We start from the raw sequence: 14,872 nt of genomic DNA, 5'->3' as shown, positions 1-14,872 counted from the left end.
TTAAACAGCTACTCCATTGCAGCCTGTGGTTGATGTTGGATCATTTTGTCAACGTTAACCATTTTATTCAGGCGGGTGATTTTAGGGGGCTGCTGTATCAGTCGGTCTGTAATATAGAGGATGGGACCGTAAAACTGCAGTGTTTTTCTGGCGTTCACCCCAGGAAGTGGCAGTTGATGAAGGACTTCTGCCTTCCCCCTTTCTTGGCAGTGCTCATTGCAGTTCGTACTGTGGGGGTATGTGATGCGAATGTGAATGCGAGTAAGATGGTGGCTAGTATTCAATAAAAATGTCCTTTGTTAAAAGCAAGTTATTTTTTTCTTCTCAGTTTGGCGAGTTCAGCAATCACTAAGGCTATCTTAACATAACGAATTTGTGAAGAAAACGGATAGTTCTCTCATTTACTCATAAGTCAAATTTGTGATCGAGTGTTTGTTGAATACAGGCAAGTGTGTGTTAACCGCTTTGTAGCCATACATTTTGTTGATCAGAGAAGATGCCAGCCCAAAGTCATAGATGTGAGGTTGCTCAGATCAAGCCAAAAATAAATAGTCTACTCTTAGGTAAAGTCACCGGTAAGAATGGGGTGGTAGTGGCCATTATTCATATGTACGTTATATATTCTAATAGTAGCAGCCAGTGATTCTGTGCCGTCTTGAACGAAGCAATGGCAATATTCAATTGGAACTGGATCAAATTAGTCACATTTTATTCTCTTGTACGAAAATTAAAATTTTACTTGTATGGCACTTATTTTAGAGACATTGTCATAGTGACTATTTAGAGAAAGAAACGATACATTTTGAAGGACTGACCCTGAAACGCCAAAAACAGCAAGTGAAAAAAAATTGCCAGAAACGAAACGATGAGAAGACTCGGAATTGAACCCAGCTATAGAGGAGGCAGCCCTTCCTTCGCTGACAGGCCGGGTATCGATAGTCAAAGATCTGCGTACCAACCGTATTTACTCTGTGGTTGGCATCTTGCATATGAGTGTTGTAGTTTCACTGTATAAAAATAGTCATCTTTTAAATAGTATTACTGACCTGTTTTTGGCTCGTTCAGAAATTAGCACAACAGAAGCCGCTATTCAGTTCGCCACGGTGGTTAACTCCCACTTGTGAAATTCACAGAAGAAGACTTTCCAGATTAGTAGGTGTTTCCGGTTCCGGGTACTGTGTGTTTTTAGGAGAACGATATGGCCGTACGGTTGCTGCGGACTTGGCCCGCATTGTCCCAGATTCGCCTGGGGTCTGTGGGCCCGGCTCGGTTCGTGTCTCAAACACCATCCTCGGGTGCTGCTGGCACCACGACGGTATCAGACCTACAACCCGCCCACGCCAAGGACAGCCATGGACACGCAGAGGTCAGCGTCTACGAGAAGGTGAGTCGGGCCAGAACCACTCCAGTTGCAGTAACGTCTGGTTGCTAGTTGCGGACAACTGCAGTTGGTTAAAGCCACATTGATATAATTGGAAGTTTCATGCATCACGAGTGCTGTTGGATGTGGCTACTGTTAATTCTAATGGAGGAAAACACGTTAGCCACTGTAGCTGATGGGCTATATCGGTGTCCTATACATTCACCCGCTGTCAGAAAACATAACATAGTTTGCAGGTCTGATGATGTGTAGCAAGTTGAATATTTGTAACGACGGGCCGGTGACATTCATTCACAAGTCATTCATTTTGCATAGCCAGCCTGCTTGTGTAAACGCAGTCGGATTATTACATTTTTAAAAACAAGATATCTGACTTCTAGCTACATCTTTGAGACTAGTGAGTAATCCCGGTTGAATGATCTGTGCGTTGTAGTTACTTCTTAACCTAAATGAGTTTCTGGGAGAGAAATCTTCCTATATGAAGATGCTGTGGGAATGAACTTTGGGGGGAAAAATCTATGTTCATGCCTGGCGGTGTCATATATAATGTGGTCACTACTTTGCAAGTGGCTTTCTACTTTTTATAATCTCAGCAAGTACAGATGAAGATTCTGTAGGGTACCGTTCTTTCTTTTTTCTCTCTTGGGTACCGAATCAAACATTTTAAGTCTATTCACTCAGCATGGTTTATAAATTGCTTTTAATGTTGTTCGTTTTGGACATGTCTCTGTGTTTGCTTTGAATTTTTAAATGGCAGCTCATCTGCCGTTACTTACAGCTAAGCGAATCTGTGAAGAACCACACGAGTGCCCTGTCAAATATGATTTGAATGGCTAATTGATTTCCGAGCCCTGGCTCTTCCGACTCCCTTTGCAGAATCCAGACTACCATGGCTTCTCCCAGGACCCCCATGCGGACCAGTGGAACATGCGGTTGGCCTTCTTTTGTGGCGTCTCGGTGGCCATTGTTATTGGGGGCACATTCATCCACTATCTACCTGACCCTGGGTAAGGGTGGCCACACACTGGAGCTAAATTCAGCAGTTTATTCACTATACCCATGGCAACCATATCCACGGCAACATGTACAGTTATCACTTACACTGTCCACATTAACATGCACAGCTGCATAGCTATCTAAGCAACTGAAGTTACGTGCTGAGGTGTACAGTACAGTGTCTGTGTATGTTTGTATCTTCATGTGTGCATGTTAAAACCTATATACTGTACAATCATACCAAAATTAGAGTATGAGAACACAGTCTGCCTTTGTAGCTTATTGAATATTTAAATTATCTGTCATCTATGCTTTTTATTAGTATTTATATTATTATTGTTAAATGATATTATTTTTGTTGTCATTGTCCTTATTTTTTTCTGCCCTCTTAATGTGTTGTTCATAGTACTGTGTCTGTATTTTGTGTTGGCCTGTGTAATAGTATGTTTATCTATTCCGATTCAAAACCAGTTGGCCAAAATGGAATGATAAAGATTTTTTTGAATATTGTTTTTTATTGAGTAAGGCCTAAACTCTTTGTGTATATTGTGTGAGCAAGACACCCTAAAATGGTTCATCAGAGTTTGTCAGGACACCTTCAACATACCAGAGTTATAAACATGTTATCTTTTATTTGAATTAATTTATCTTTCTCTATTTGATGCAGTGATTGTACTTGAAGTAGTGTGCTGATTTAAATATTTATGTATATATAGAGCACTCAAGCTGGAGACATTTCCATTGTACTTTATTAAATTGAATGTTTGCTCTTTTAGCCAAAATGATGAAGTGTTAAAACCCAGTCTCTTCTCTATGTCACTAGTATGAGGCAGTGGGCCCGGAGGGAAGCAGAGAGGTTGATCAAACAGCGAGAGGCAGAAGGCCTTCCCCTCATAGAAGAGAACTACTATGACCCCAGCAAGATCACACTGCCATCTGCTGGAGGAGAGGAGTAACTTCAAGATTCCAAGTTCATAAAGTAGTGACCGGATGATTGGGCGAGTCTTTTTGTTGGTAACCTATTGTTTGATGTCATGTAAACAAAAATTAAACTATAAATATTGATCCATCCCACTTTCTTCATTCATGTGAGTGCTGATAATTATACGCAAACATTATTAGTCTTAAAGATGAGATATGGCTCACTTTTCATTGTTGATGTCACCACTTAATGAAGATAAGTTTTCCATTACATGGCCAAAGCCCTTACTGTTATGCTGTCTACTAAAGACTGTTGTAAACTGCATAGTCTACTCCTGGTGTCCATTTTCTTAACCAGGGCTGTGCAACCCTTTGCATGGAGATATACTGTTCTGTAGGTTTTCATTTCAACCATAATTTGGCACACCTGCTTCTGACTAATTAGCAGTTCAACAAGATCTCTAGCTCTTGAATGAGGCACGCTTTGTTAGGATTGGAGTGAAAACCTGCAGGACAGCACCTCCCCAGGAACAGGGTTGGGCAGCCCTATTCTAAATCCATATTACCCTCCCCAATTTGGAATCGCCAGTTTCGGGCTTGTAAGGTACAGCCATGTAAGCAGCATCCTCCTTAAGGGGCACTGCACACAAAGCGTTCAAATTTTTCTAATGCTCTACCCTGAATGGCAGTTAAGATTTTATATCCTACAGGCTGAGCCACGATAAAATAAGACCATGCAACAGAGCACTGGTGCCAGCTGGCAGAGAAGCGCATCTTTCACTGGTGACAGCTGGCAGAGAAGCACACCTTTCACTGGTGACAGCTGGCAGAGAAGCACATCTTTCACTGGTGACAGCTGATAGGCTGTCGGTCCCTGCCATGTCACTGGGAGGAATGAATGACCCGTCCCGAGGACTCCAGACCAAAGCTGCCCCATACCTGGCAGGACACTGCTCACTTTGGCCCAGTTACAGACCCTGTGAATGACGAAGCCTCGACTCAAACTGCCTGATTTGAAGGTGTTTTTTTTCCCCGCATTGAAAGTTGCAGACTTATCTTACTGAATGTATAAAACATCTGATTTCTTTATGCCGTTACGCAGACATTCTTTAAGAGTATTCAGATCTGTCAATGAGACGTTGTTCCTTCCTGCATGCCTGTGTGGCTAAAACTAATACAGTACATTTTTGGAAAAACCCCACCAGTCTCTCACCAGCCATAACGCATGAAAAATATGCTACATTCATGCAAGTGTCTGGGCACACTCATCTACAGCAAGTTGTGTATGGAGGACAATACCGGTCCTGTTTGCAGCTCAGAAATGGCGGTTTTTTAGGACACCGTTTGGTTCAGGTGTATAAAATTATTTCAATACTGGTTAGTCTTCGATTTCTCTCTTTTTTTTTTTTTAGTTATTTGTCTATTTTTTTGGTTTTACTTTTGATAGGATGTATTGGATTGGTGGCATGAATGTGAAGTGCTTGTCCAAGCTGGACATCGTTCTGAAAGTGTCCTCCAAAATTATAGGGGTTAGGCTCCCTAACCTTGCATCTCTGCACTAAGACTATACTACACTATTACCATCTTTACCCTTAAGTCAGATGTTCCCAAGCCAAATCTGCTTTTATTGTAAAAACAACTCCCCTGCAAGTGGACCTAACTGCTTATTATGCTCTCGTGGTACTTCTTAAATTTTTTATTTATTCATGTTAATTTAGTCTCAATTTTTAATCGTGAACATCTTGTTTATTGTGCTATTGTTCTCTTGAATGTGTCGTATACTTCTGTAAGACCCATTAGTCGAAAGTACAGACCAAATTGTCAGGTGAGAGCCAACTGCTTTATTAAACTAAATGAAATAATCTGATATTGATGGATATACAGTAGGTGTAGACAGCACTGGTAAAACAAGGGTTTTCACTATATTTTAAAATACATTTCTTGCTTTTATACCAATTTTGGATTTTTCAGCCCTGGTCAATGGGGACCTACTGTTTTTACTGGTGCTCTTGTAGTAAGAACTATGCAATAATCTGGTTTGACTGAACTGTTTACTCACTGTAAACTGGTCAGGATGTGCCCGGTCTGTCCTGCTATCAGCTACAATTTATTTGTGAATAATCTAGAGTTAGAAGTGAGTGCTTGACAGTAAAAACACACTTCTTAACATGAGTTTTTAATCATCGGAGCCCTTTCAAAATAATAGATTAAACCAGAGTTGGAACTAAAATAAACACCGCGCAAGGAACTAAAGTCTTTATTTTTCCGTGATATAAAGACGATTCAGTCTCCGGTCTAGCTCTTTGATTGGACGGTTTTGGCACAGCTTGGGCGTCATACTTCCGCCTATATTGTAGTATATCCGTGAAAACTGAGTTGTGACTCGATCCTTTAAGCGATTGAGTAACGTCCCTGCTATTCATACCATGCAGGTTTGCTATTGGACGAATGTGACTGGAATAGGCGGGTGTTATCTGCGTGGCAGTGTCGAAGGGGGCGGGGCGTTAGGGTCGGACAGGAAAAGAGAAGGAAAGCGAAGACACCCGAGAGAGACATAAACGGTAAATAAGTCTGATTTTTATACAATTTCATCTACTGTTTTTTCATGATAATAGAACTATACAGGTTTGCTATATCCCAGATTGACTTATATGCGAAAAGTACTTCCCATAACGAAGACACCAAACGAACAGGTTATAAGTACTTAGCTAGCAAGCGAGCGGTAACGAGTATCGAGCTATTTGATGACGGAAATGGACGAACAACAAGTGAAAAACTCCTTGCTGGCATGTAGTTAATACACGCAATTAAGTTACGTTCAGCTACATTTGACTTTGAATTAATTTTTTTCGAACTTAAAAATATTAAATATCATAAGGGCATGTGTGGCTAGCTTGATACATAAACTAAAGGATAACGGGATGGTGTCATTGGGTGTCGCCTCTTGCCTTCAAAAAAAAAAAAACTTGAGCTTTGATATTTGTTAGCTAGATGGCTAGCTAGTTAGCTTGCTTAGAAAGTCAGTCGACAACCTGATGCAATTCAACTTTGAAAATGGAAACTGAATACTGGATTGCTATGTAGTCAATTAACTGCCTGTCCCCGATGGCAACATTGATTTGGTGTAGGCTACTACTAAGATACCGCAGCTTGCAAACCAACTAGTTAACATTAAAGTTATTCACCCACAATGTCACACTCGGACAAGACTGAATAAAGGGCTAGTCGGCTCACCAAGTTAGTCGGTCATGGGTCATGTTTTCTGGGTCGCTGGTCGGCTATCCTAAATAGCTAGCTACATCTGACTGCGATACCGGCAATTAGCTAGGTAGTTGCTTAGCAGCTAGCGTCACCTGTTGGGTCGAAGCTGTTTATCTAACTCTACAGGAGTTTAGAAATGACAAACATTGTTGGCCAGTATAACCGTAGTTGACGTTGAAACGTTAAATTAATTTCTGTTCGTAGTAACTGTCATAAGACGTCTGCAGACAAGCAAGCAATCAAGGCTTATCAGTGCATTAAGTTCTAGCCCATCTGCTAACTAGCTAGCTACGTGGCGTAGCATGCTGGCTAACGTTAGCATTAGATAAATTGGTAGCTAGCTAGACAAGCTACCTTTAAATAGTATTCCGGTTTAATACACTAAAAGTTGCTTCTTATTCTGTTTCAACGACGGAATACAGCCATGTATCATTTTCGTGCATCGCTATGAACAAATATGTTGCTATATTACTAGTTTTTAAATGGTTCTAGACATTTGGGTGCGGTGCTTGGGCCCTGCCCAAGGTCCAGCGTTGTGCTGAAACGGGCCTAACCTTGCCATAGCTCGCTGATTAAAAACGTTTATTGTTAACTTGCTCGCTGTGTAAGAAGCGGACACAAAAGAAGGAACGTTTTTATGTCCAGCTGCTCAAAAGAATAACTACACGTGTTTTATTCATTGCGAGCAGATAAATAGATGCTCGCTATTCTTTCGGTTCGCTCGCCTCTGCGCGGAAGAACCCGCTTTCCGGTCAGGCCTTACTTCCGTATCTCTACGGAAAAACAGCGAGAATGATAAATAGCGATGTCTCCGTGTTCGCTTTTTCTGGCAAACTGAACGGACTACCATTATAGAATCACGACGGCCGCTACGCCCTATAAACAAGACATTTACAGTAACATTCCATGCCTAGTATTTGAATGCAATTAACCTCCACTTGCATCTCATAAAACTATTTTAAACCACGACTCATTTAAAGGTAATTTCTTTAATGAACCCAAGTCAGCTTTTCAGGTATACAGGTAAGGTAAATCAATAAGACCACCAATACGTGAATAGAATGTTCTTAACTGAACGGTCTAATGCCGATTTAACACTCACTACTGGTAACTGAAAGTAGTCGAGTTCTCGAACACTGGCTTAGACTTTTTAAAAAAGATTCCAAAAAACGTATTCTTCAAACAGTTAAAGGTAATTTCTTAAAGAAAACAGGTAAGTAAATCAATTTAGTTTAGCCTTTGTTCCTTTTACAGATGAATAGCATGTACTCTCAGAAAATCATTAAAGGGGTAGTTGCTGAGCTATTATGTGATAAATTGGGGTATGAGATAAATGTGGGGCTCAAGCCCTCCTGCCTCGAGTATGCTGTACGTAGCTCACTATTTTAGCTGTTAGCTTTGTTAGCCAAATAACATTTACTGGGAGCTGAGAATCACCCCCTGACAACTGGCAGCTATTTAACAAAGACATTATTAATAAATCAAACATAAAGGATAATTTGTTTTTTTTCCAACCTGGGTCTTATTTTCATTATATTTTCCAGCATTCCTTTCAGTTTGGATAGTATTTATACACCTGCTTCCTTGTCAAAGTTTATTTGGTTTTTTGCAGTTTTTTTACCCCCCATGTCAGTAGCTTGGTAGAGGTTCAGTACACCTCATACAAGTCTAGTTTTTTTTTTACTTGGTTCTAATTATTTTTACTTGTAAACCTTTTATTTGGAAGTAAAAAAGAATGTCCAATTTGAAGTTTTTTCACCAGTTTACGAGTAAAAATAATTCCTTTTCAACTTGAATTCTGTAAGTAAATATGGGCGGTCATTAAAGTGAAAAAGACTCAACCACGTGAGAGCGTATCTATAATTTCCAGGTCCTGTGTATCCAGGACCCTATATTACCAAGGTCCTGTCTATCCAGGTCCCTATATTCCCTAGTTCCTGTGTATCCAGGTCCCTATATTCCCTAGTTCCTATGGTCCCAGGTCCCTGCATTCCCTAGTTCCTGTGTATCCAGGTCCCTATATTCCCTAGTTCCTGTGTATCCAGGTCCCTATATTCCCTAGTTCCTGTGTATCCAGGTCCCTATATTCCCTAGTTCCTGTGTATCCAGGTCCCTATATTCCCTAGTTCCTGTGTATCCAGGTCCCTATATTCCCTAGTTCCTATGGTCCCAGGTCCCTGCATTCCCTAGTTCCTGTGTATCCAGGTCCCTATATTCCCTAGTTCCTGTGTATCCAGGTCCCTATATTCCCTAGTTCCTATGTTCCCAGGGCCCTATATTCCCTCAATGTAATTGTTTTCTGAAAACAGGCCCATGTTCCCTCAATCCTATGTTCCTTCAACATCAAATTAATAATAATGTCCACACCTCTGGTATATTAACAAAAACACATTGCATGTTCAGTAATTAATATCTGAAATGGTGGTTATGGACAAGTTGTTTCCAAAGATTCTCTCTTATTCAAACACACTTGTCATACATTACAGTGAACAAGAATAAAAATCTATGCAGTTATAAGTAATGGGTTTAAATGGGTTTTTACATTTTATTTTTTTTTAACTTTAACTTTTAACTTTTCTAACTATCAATTAGAATGTAATTATGTAGATGACCATGTTTTATGGCAAGATAACTTTTTTAATATGCAGCATTAACAACCTTAGTATGAACATTTCAAAACATAAACAGTTGGGTTTAGCACTGGAATGAACATTTGCCACATACATAACGTGAAACATTAGGAACGTACATAACATTAGCTCCCTTAAGCCAGTAAGAACCACCCACTGTACTCCCATTTCACTTTCTCCATCTTTGTGGACTACTAAGCTGGCTATGCTGATGGCTACATCTATTTATCTTATAAACTGTGAAGCGTCCCATCCATCTCTGCTTCAGCACTGTCCTCTGCACTGTCCACACTCTCAACATCAGGTGACTCGTTAAATGGCTCCATCAGTGTTCTCCGACTGAACTTATTAAATCACCACCTATTAGAACCAATAGGTGGAAATGATGGAAAATGCTAGGAAAATAAGACCCAGGTTGATTAAATTATCCTTTAAAATAAACATTTTGTTCATTTGCTTGCATAAATACAAATCGTTTATAATCAAAATGTGCCAATATAGCCACACAGACAGTGTCATTAATTTTTGACCCCTTGCCTTATCAACGGAAAAGATAGTTGCATAGCTACTCTTGCTGAAGGCACTTATGGCAGTGGCACATTCTCTGGGTTGCCTGGCAACAAGTGCATCACCAGTTTTCCTTTACCCTTTTCCCTCCTCTCACTCTCAGCTGATACACCTTCAGCAAGTTGCATTTCCTCTGTTTCTGCTCTCGACCTTGTCCTCTCAATCTCCATAAGTTCTTCCACACATTCTGGTTCAAAGACACGGAACCCTCAGTGTCAGTTGAAAATGACAGTCGCCATCACTACAGTCATTACTACTTTGAGACTTCTTTCAACGCTGTTCACAAAAATTGGATCACTCGCTAGCTGGTCTGTGTCAACTGTCAACTTTGTTAACAAATACACTACATTTCCGAAAGTATGTGGACACCCCTTCTAATTAGCGGTTTTGGGTATTTCAGCCGCACCCATTGCTAACAGGTGCATAAAATCAAACATACAGCTGTGCAATCTCCATAAACAAACATTGACAGTAGAATGGGTCGTACTGAAGAGCTCAGTGACTTTTAACGTGGCACTGTCATAGGATGCTACCTTTCCAAAAAGTCAGTTCATCAAATTTATTCCCTGTTAGAGTCATCTGTAAGTGCTGTTATTGTGAAGTGGAAATGTATTGGAGCCACAGCAGCTCGGCCACGAAGCGGTGGGCCACACAAGCTCACGAAACGGGACTGCCGAGTGCTGAAGCGTGTAGCGCGTAAAAATCACCTGTCCTCTGCTGCAACGCTCACAGTTCCAGACTGCCTCTGGAAACAATGTCAGCATAAGAACTGTTCATCCAGAGCTTTATGAAACGTGTTTCCATGGCCAAGCAGCCAAGTACACAAGCTTAAGATCACCATGCACAATGCCAAGTGTCGGCTGTAGTGGTGTAAAGCACACTGCCATTGAACTCTGGAGCAGTAGAAACACGTTCTCTGGAGTGATGAATCACACTTCACTATCTGTCATTCTGACAGGCGAATCTGGGTTTCGCAGAGTGCATAGTGCCAGCTGTAAGGTTTGGTGGAGAAGGAATAATGGTCTGGTGCCATTTTTAATGGTTTGGGCTAGGCCCCTTAATTCCAGTGAAGAGAAATCTTAATGCTACACCATACAATGACACTCTAGAGAATTGTGCACTTCCAAAATTGTGACAGCAGTTTGGGGAAGGCCCTTTCCTGTTTCTGCATGAATAAAGCAAGGTCCATAAAGAAATGTTTTTTTCCCTGAGTTTGGTGGGGAAGAACTTGACTGGCCTGCACAGAGCTCTGACCTCTACCCCATCAGACACCTTTAAGATGAATTGGAATGCCGACTGCAAGCCAGGCCTAATACCCTACATCAGTCCCCAACCTCACTAATGCTCTTGTGGCTGAATGGAAGCAAATCCCCGCAGCCATGTTCCAAAATCTACTGGAAAGCTTTCCCAGAAGAGTGGAGGCTGTTACAGCAGCAACGCGAGGGTCCAACTCCATATTAATGGCTATGGTTTTGGAATGCAATGTTCAGCAAGTACACGTGGGTGTGATGTTCAGGTGTCCACATACTTTTGGAAATGCAGTGTATGATGTTACAGACCAGTGGCAAGCAACTGCTCACATGATCAGCTGTCGTGCACCAGGAGTAGCCACGCCCACCCCTCCCCGCACAGAAAAGACCGCCATGTCCTGAACACATTTTAGAACAACAAACACAGGTAAAAGTGTGTATACTGTGATTGCCAGTGCATCATAGATATGCCTTAGCATAGTTATTTTGTATTTAGCTGCATTCTAAATGTAGCTAAATACAGGGAGACAACGCCGTCGTGTTGACGGTGGCAGTGAAGCCGGACCGACCGCATTCACTGGGTCACACACAGTCACCACCTAAGCCCTATTTTGACCCGGGAAAAACCCTGATAGAGGGTATCAGATGGTCCTTCTCCCTGAACTCAATGGTCCATCTGTTATCACACTGAAGAAGTGTAGCGAGTTAGAGTAGATTCATGTGTGAATGCACTGTACACTTGAAACGACTGCTGTTTTCTCCCAACCGACAATAAGTAACCGACAATAGAAGTGCAAACATCAGTAATTTTAATCATGCAAACACATGTTGCATAATGTAGAAATAGAAAATAGTACCATTTGCAAATGCTGTCAAACCATTAAGGAATTACGAAATGCCGGTGACCAAGTCAGAAATGTTGTTAGCCCAGATATCTGATGTGTGATAGCGTATCAAGCAGCCATTTTGAAAGCACAAAAATGATGCTGTTCGTTTTTATACATTTTAGTTGATAATTATATTTGTTATTATTTATTTTTCTATGCGAAATGTGTTGACTAGAAGTAGTACTGTTTCTCTAAAACTATTAATGTCTATTCAATCTTTGACCAAAGCTGAAAAAAATGGGGGAAAAATATCGGCAGATAATATCAGTTGTTTTTACAACACAATGTCCCTGGTGGCGTTAATGTCTATTATGAAACGGTAGACCGCGGAAACCGCTCTCTGTATAACCATGATCCTGCAGTCTCACAAATGCTGACTCACGGACTCTGACTTGGTGAACTGATGAGAAATAGAGTATGCGTTTCTGTCTAAGAGGGAGGAGACGCATAGTTTTTACTGGTTACATCATCTGAAATGGAATACTGAGGAATATTTTTCAGAAGGCATTTTACTTAAGTAAGAATTTTTTTTGATGTGACACTTAATAAAATGGCTGCCACCACAAGTACAGGTGTGGTCATGATCCCCGTGTCTGTCTGGCACTTAGAGTGTATTATATTTAGAGACAGCGACTCCAGTAGAAACCTATGGGGAGCACATCAGAACCAGGAAGTACCATTATTTCGCTCAATTGATGTGCTCAGTTGTGTCCTTGGTCACGTGCCGACATCAAGTGTACAACAAGGATAGTGCAGACATTGTCTAAAATAAATAATAAATAAAAAATTAATATCTTTGTCTTTGTGGTAGGAAAAAAATATTTTACCTCGGAAAAATAATACGTGATTTTTCTTCCTAATATAATGCGTGGAGTTAACATCAGTATTGGAGTGGAAGTGTTTTATTTTTGCTGTCAAAAATGAATGGAGCCCAATGGGGAAACTTGCTTTTTGAGCGAAAATCACAGATATCAGCAGAGGGCGATGTTACTTCCAGTGCTGAGGTTGAGAACCGAAAGCTGGCTCCTTGGTCTGGTATTGTAGCATTATACAAAATCAGAATCATTATACAATATCAGAATGTCAGTATATAAGTGGAAAGTCACACATTTTAAAACGGAGAAAATAGCCACTGGTAATGAATGGGGTGCAGTTTATGGGGAGTAGCATGTTGTACTCTGTACCACAGGTGCCCCGTCTCGCACTCGCCCGTGAGACCGTGTCTGCCGTCCACAGTGTACACTCTGCGCCGTACCACAGGAGAGCTAGCGCCCAGTCGGGCTGCACGATGTATCAAATCGGCATTAATGAGGCATTATAGGCAATCTTTCGTCTTTTTTAATTCATTTTTAAAAAATCATATCTGATGCGCTAGTAAATAACTAAACTTGAGAGGCCATGTAAAATGCTTCCACGAAAAAAACCGGTGTCGATAAGACAGCCAATCAGCAGCAAGGTCACACAGCTTCTATGCGATCATCTTTATTACTGCACGCACTAATCTATGACTGCATTTCATCCAGAGCATTAAATATGTAGAAAATAGACATGAATGTTGAAATGGTAAGCTGTTTACTGCTGTTTGTGAGGACTCAAGCAGAAGCTGTTTGTGTGTGTGTGTATTACTCTGTTTGTGAGGATTTTGAAAGCTGCTGTGTGTGTGTGTGCGTGTTACTGTGATAGGACTGATAGAGCAACTCTGTGTTTGTGTTTGTGCTGCAGATGGCTGCCATCCGTAAGAAGCTGGTGATCGTAGGGGATGGAGCATGCGGGAAGACGTGTCTGCTCATCGTCTTCAGTAAAGACCAGTTTCCCGAGGTCTACGTCCCCACAGTGTTCGAGAACTACGTTGCCGACATTGAGGTCGACTGCAAGCAGGTGAGGTTTTCTGAGGGGAGGATTTAGCAGGATTTTCTTGACCAATCACAGAACCCCCCTTTGAAACAGTTATTTTCCCATCCTGCAGGTGGAGCTGGCACTGTGGGACACAGCTGGGCAGGAGGACTATGACAGGCTCCGCCCCTTATCTTATCCCGATACCGACGTCATCCTCATGTGCTTCTCCATAGACAGTCCTGACAGTTTGGGTGAGACTTTGTCATCTTGTAGAGCCTGAACTGAGTGTGTGCTCCAGTGTATGTTCACTGGGACCTGTGTGTGTGTATGTGGGTGGGGGGTTGGTAGTGTTTATTTTTTGTGTTTTTATGGGTGTTTGTACGTCTCTCCCTGTGTGACAGAAAACATTCCTGAGAAGTGGACGCCAGAGGTAAAGCACTTCTGCCCAAACGTTCCCATAATCCTTGTGGGCAACAAGAAGGACCTACGCAACGATGAGCACACACGCCGGGAACTAGCCAAGATGAAACAGGTATGCACATATTATGCATGCACGCATAGCTGCCTACACACACACGCATGCACACACACATAGTGAGGTCACCATCTGACACACCCACCCCACCCCCCACAGGAGCCAGTGAAGCCTGAGGAGGGCCGGGAGATGGCCAACCGAATCAACGCCTTCGGCTACCTGGAGTGCTCGGCCAAAACCAAGGACGGAGTGAGGGAGGTGTTTGAGATGGCCACTAGGGCGGCGCTGCAGGCCAAGAAACGGGGCAAGAAGAGTGCCTGCCTCCTGCTATAGAGGTCCAAGGACAGACGGGGAGTGGGGGGGGGGGTGGGGGGGGATGTAACCATACCCAGGAAGGGAGGGGCAATGTGGCCTCTGGGTTCCTGGGGAGGCGGGTGGGCTGGGTGTGGGGTGCAGGGTGGGGCACGGGAGCAGGGGGCAGGAGGAGAGATTCTAACCAGGCCAAAGGAGATGGAGGGGAAGATGGAGGGAATACCATTGTCGATTCCACACCTATAAGAGCAGGGATCACTGGGGGGGGGGCAGGGGGGGGTACAGGAGAGTGGGGGTGAACAGGCTGGTCTTTCAGGGGTTCTGGTTTTTTTAAAAGTTTTTTTTTTTTTTTTTTG

At 42.1% G+C, this 14,872-nt stretch overlaps 2 protein-coding genes across 2 annotated transcripts; both read left to right on the top strand.

Moving 5' to 3' along the window:
• The first annotated feature begins 1,143 nt into the window (after positions 1-1,143).
• On the top strand, positions 1,144-3,446 carry ndufb11 (NADH:ubiquinone oxidoreductase subunit B11). The gene is made up of 3 exons (XM_035381469.1): positions 1,144-1,384; positions 2,258-2,388; positions 3,201-3,446. The coding sequence occupies exons 1-3, from the start codon at positions 1,199-1,201 to the stop codon at positions 3,331-3,333; spliced, it is 450 nt and encodes a 149-aa protein (XP_035237360.1). The 5' UTR covers positions 1,144-1,198; the 3' UTR covers positions 3,334-3,446.
• A 2,276-nt stretch (positions 3,447-5,722) lies between these two features.
• LOC118207670 (rho-related GTP-binding protein RhoA-C-like) lies at positions 5,723-14,548 on the top strand. The gene is made up of 5 exons (XM_035381468.1): positions 5,723-5,859; positions 13,616-13,771; positions 13,860-13,980; positions 14,131-14,261; positions 14,364-14,548. Exons 2-5 carry the CDS (start codon positions 13,616-13,618, stop codon positions 14,535-14,537), a joined length of 582 nt encoding a protein of 193 aa, XP_035237359.1. The 5' UTR covers positions 5,723-5,859; the 3' UTR covers positions 14,538-14,548.
• The last annotated feature ends 324 nt before the right edge of the window (positions 14,549-14,872 follow it).

This window comes from Anguilla anguilla, chromosome 11 (genome assembly GCF_013347855.1).
Source record: "Anguilla anguilla isolate fAngAng1 chromosome 11, fAngAng1.pri, whole genome shotgun sequence".
NCBI classification, from domain to species: Eukaryota; Metazoa; Chordata; class Actinopteri; order Anguilliformes; family Anguillidae; genus Anguilla; species Anguilla anguilla.
This window is presented reverse-complemented; position numbering and strand designations above follow the sequence as displayed.

Excerpts from the sequence above, each read along its gene's own strand:
- ndufb11 (XM_035381469.1), top strand. The coding sequence starts at position 1,199 with ATGGCCGTACGGTTGCTGCGGACTTGGCCCGCATTGTCCCAGATTCGC. Across the intron at positions 1,385-2,257 it reads AGGTCAGCGTCTACGAGAAG|AATCCAGACTACCATGGCTT; the intron begins GTGAGTCGGGCC and ends CTCCCTTTGCAG. Across the intron at positions 2,389-3,200 it reads CACTATCTACCTGACCCTGG|TATGAGGCAGTGGGCCCGGA; the intron begins GTAAGGGTGGCC and ends CTATGTCACTAG.
- LOC118207670 (XM_035381468.1), top strand. The coding sequence starts at position 13,616 with ATGGCTGCCATCCGTAAGAAGCTGGTGATCGTAGGGGATGGAGCATGC. Across the intron at positions 13,772-13,859 it reads TTGAGGTCGACTGCAAGCAG|GTGGAGCTGGCACTGTGGGA; the intron begins GTGAGGTTTTCT and ends CCCATCCTGCAG. Across the intron at positions 13,981-14,130 it reads AGACAGTCCTGACAGTTTGG|AAAACATTCCTGAGAAGTGG; the intron begins GTGAGACTTTGT and ends CCTGTGTGACAG.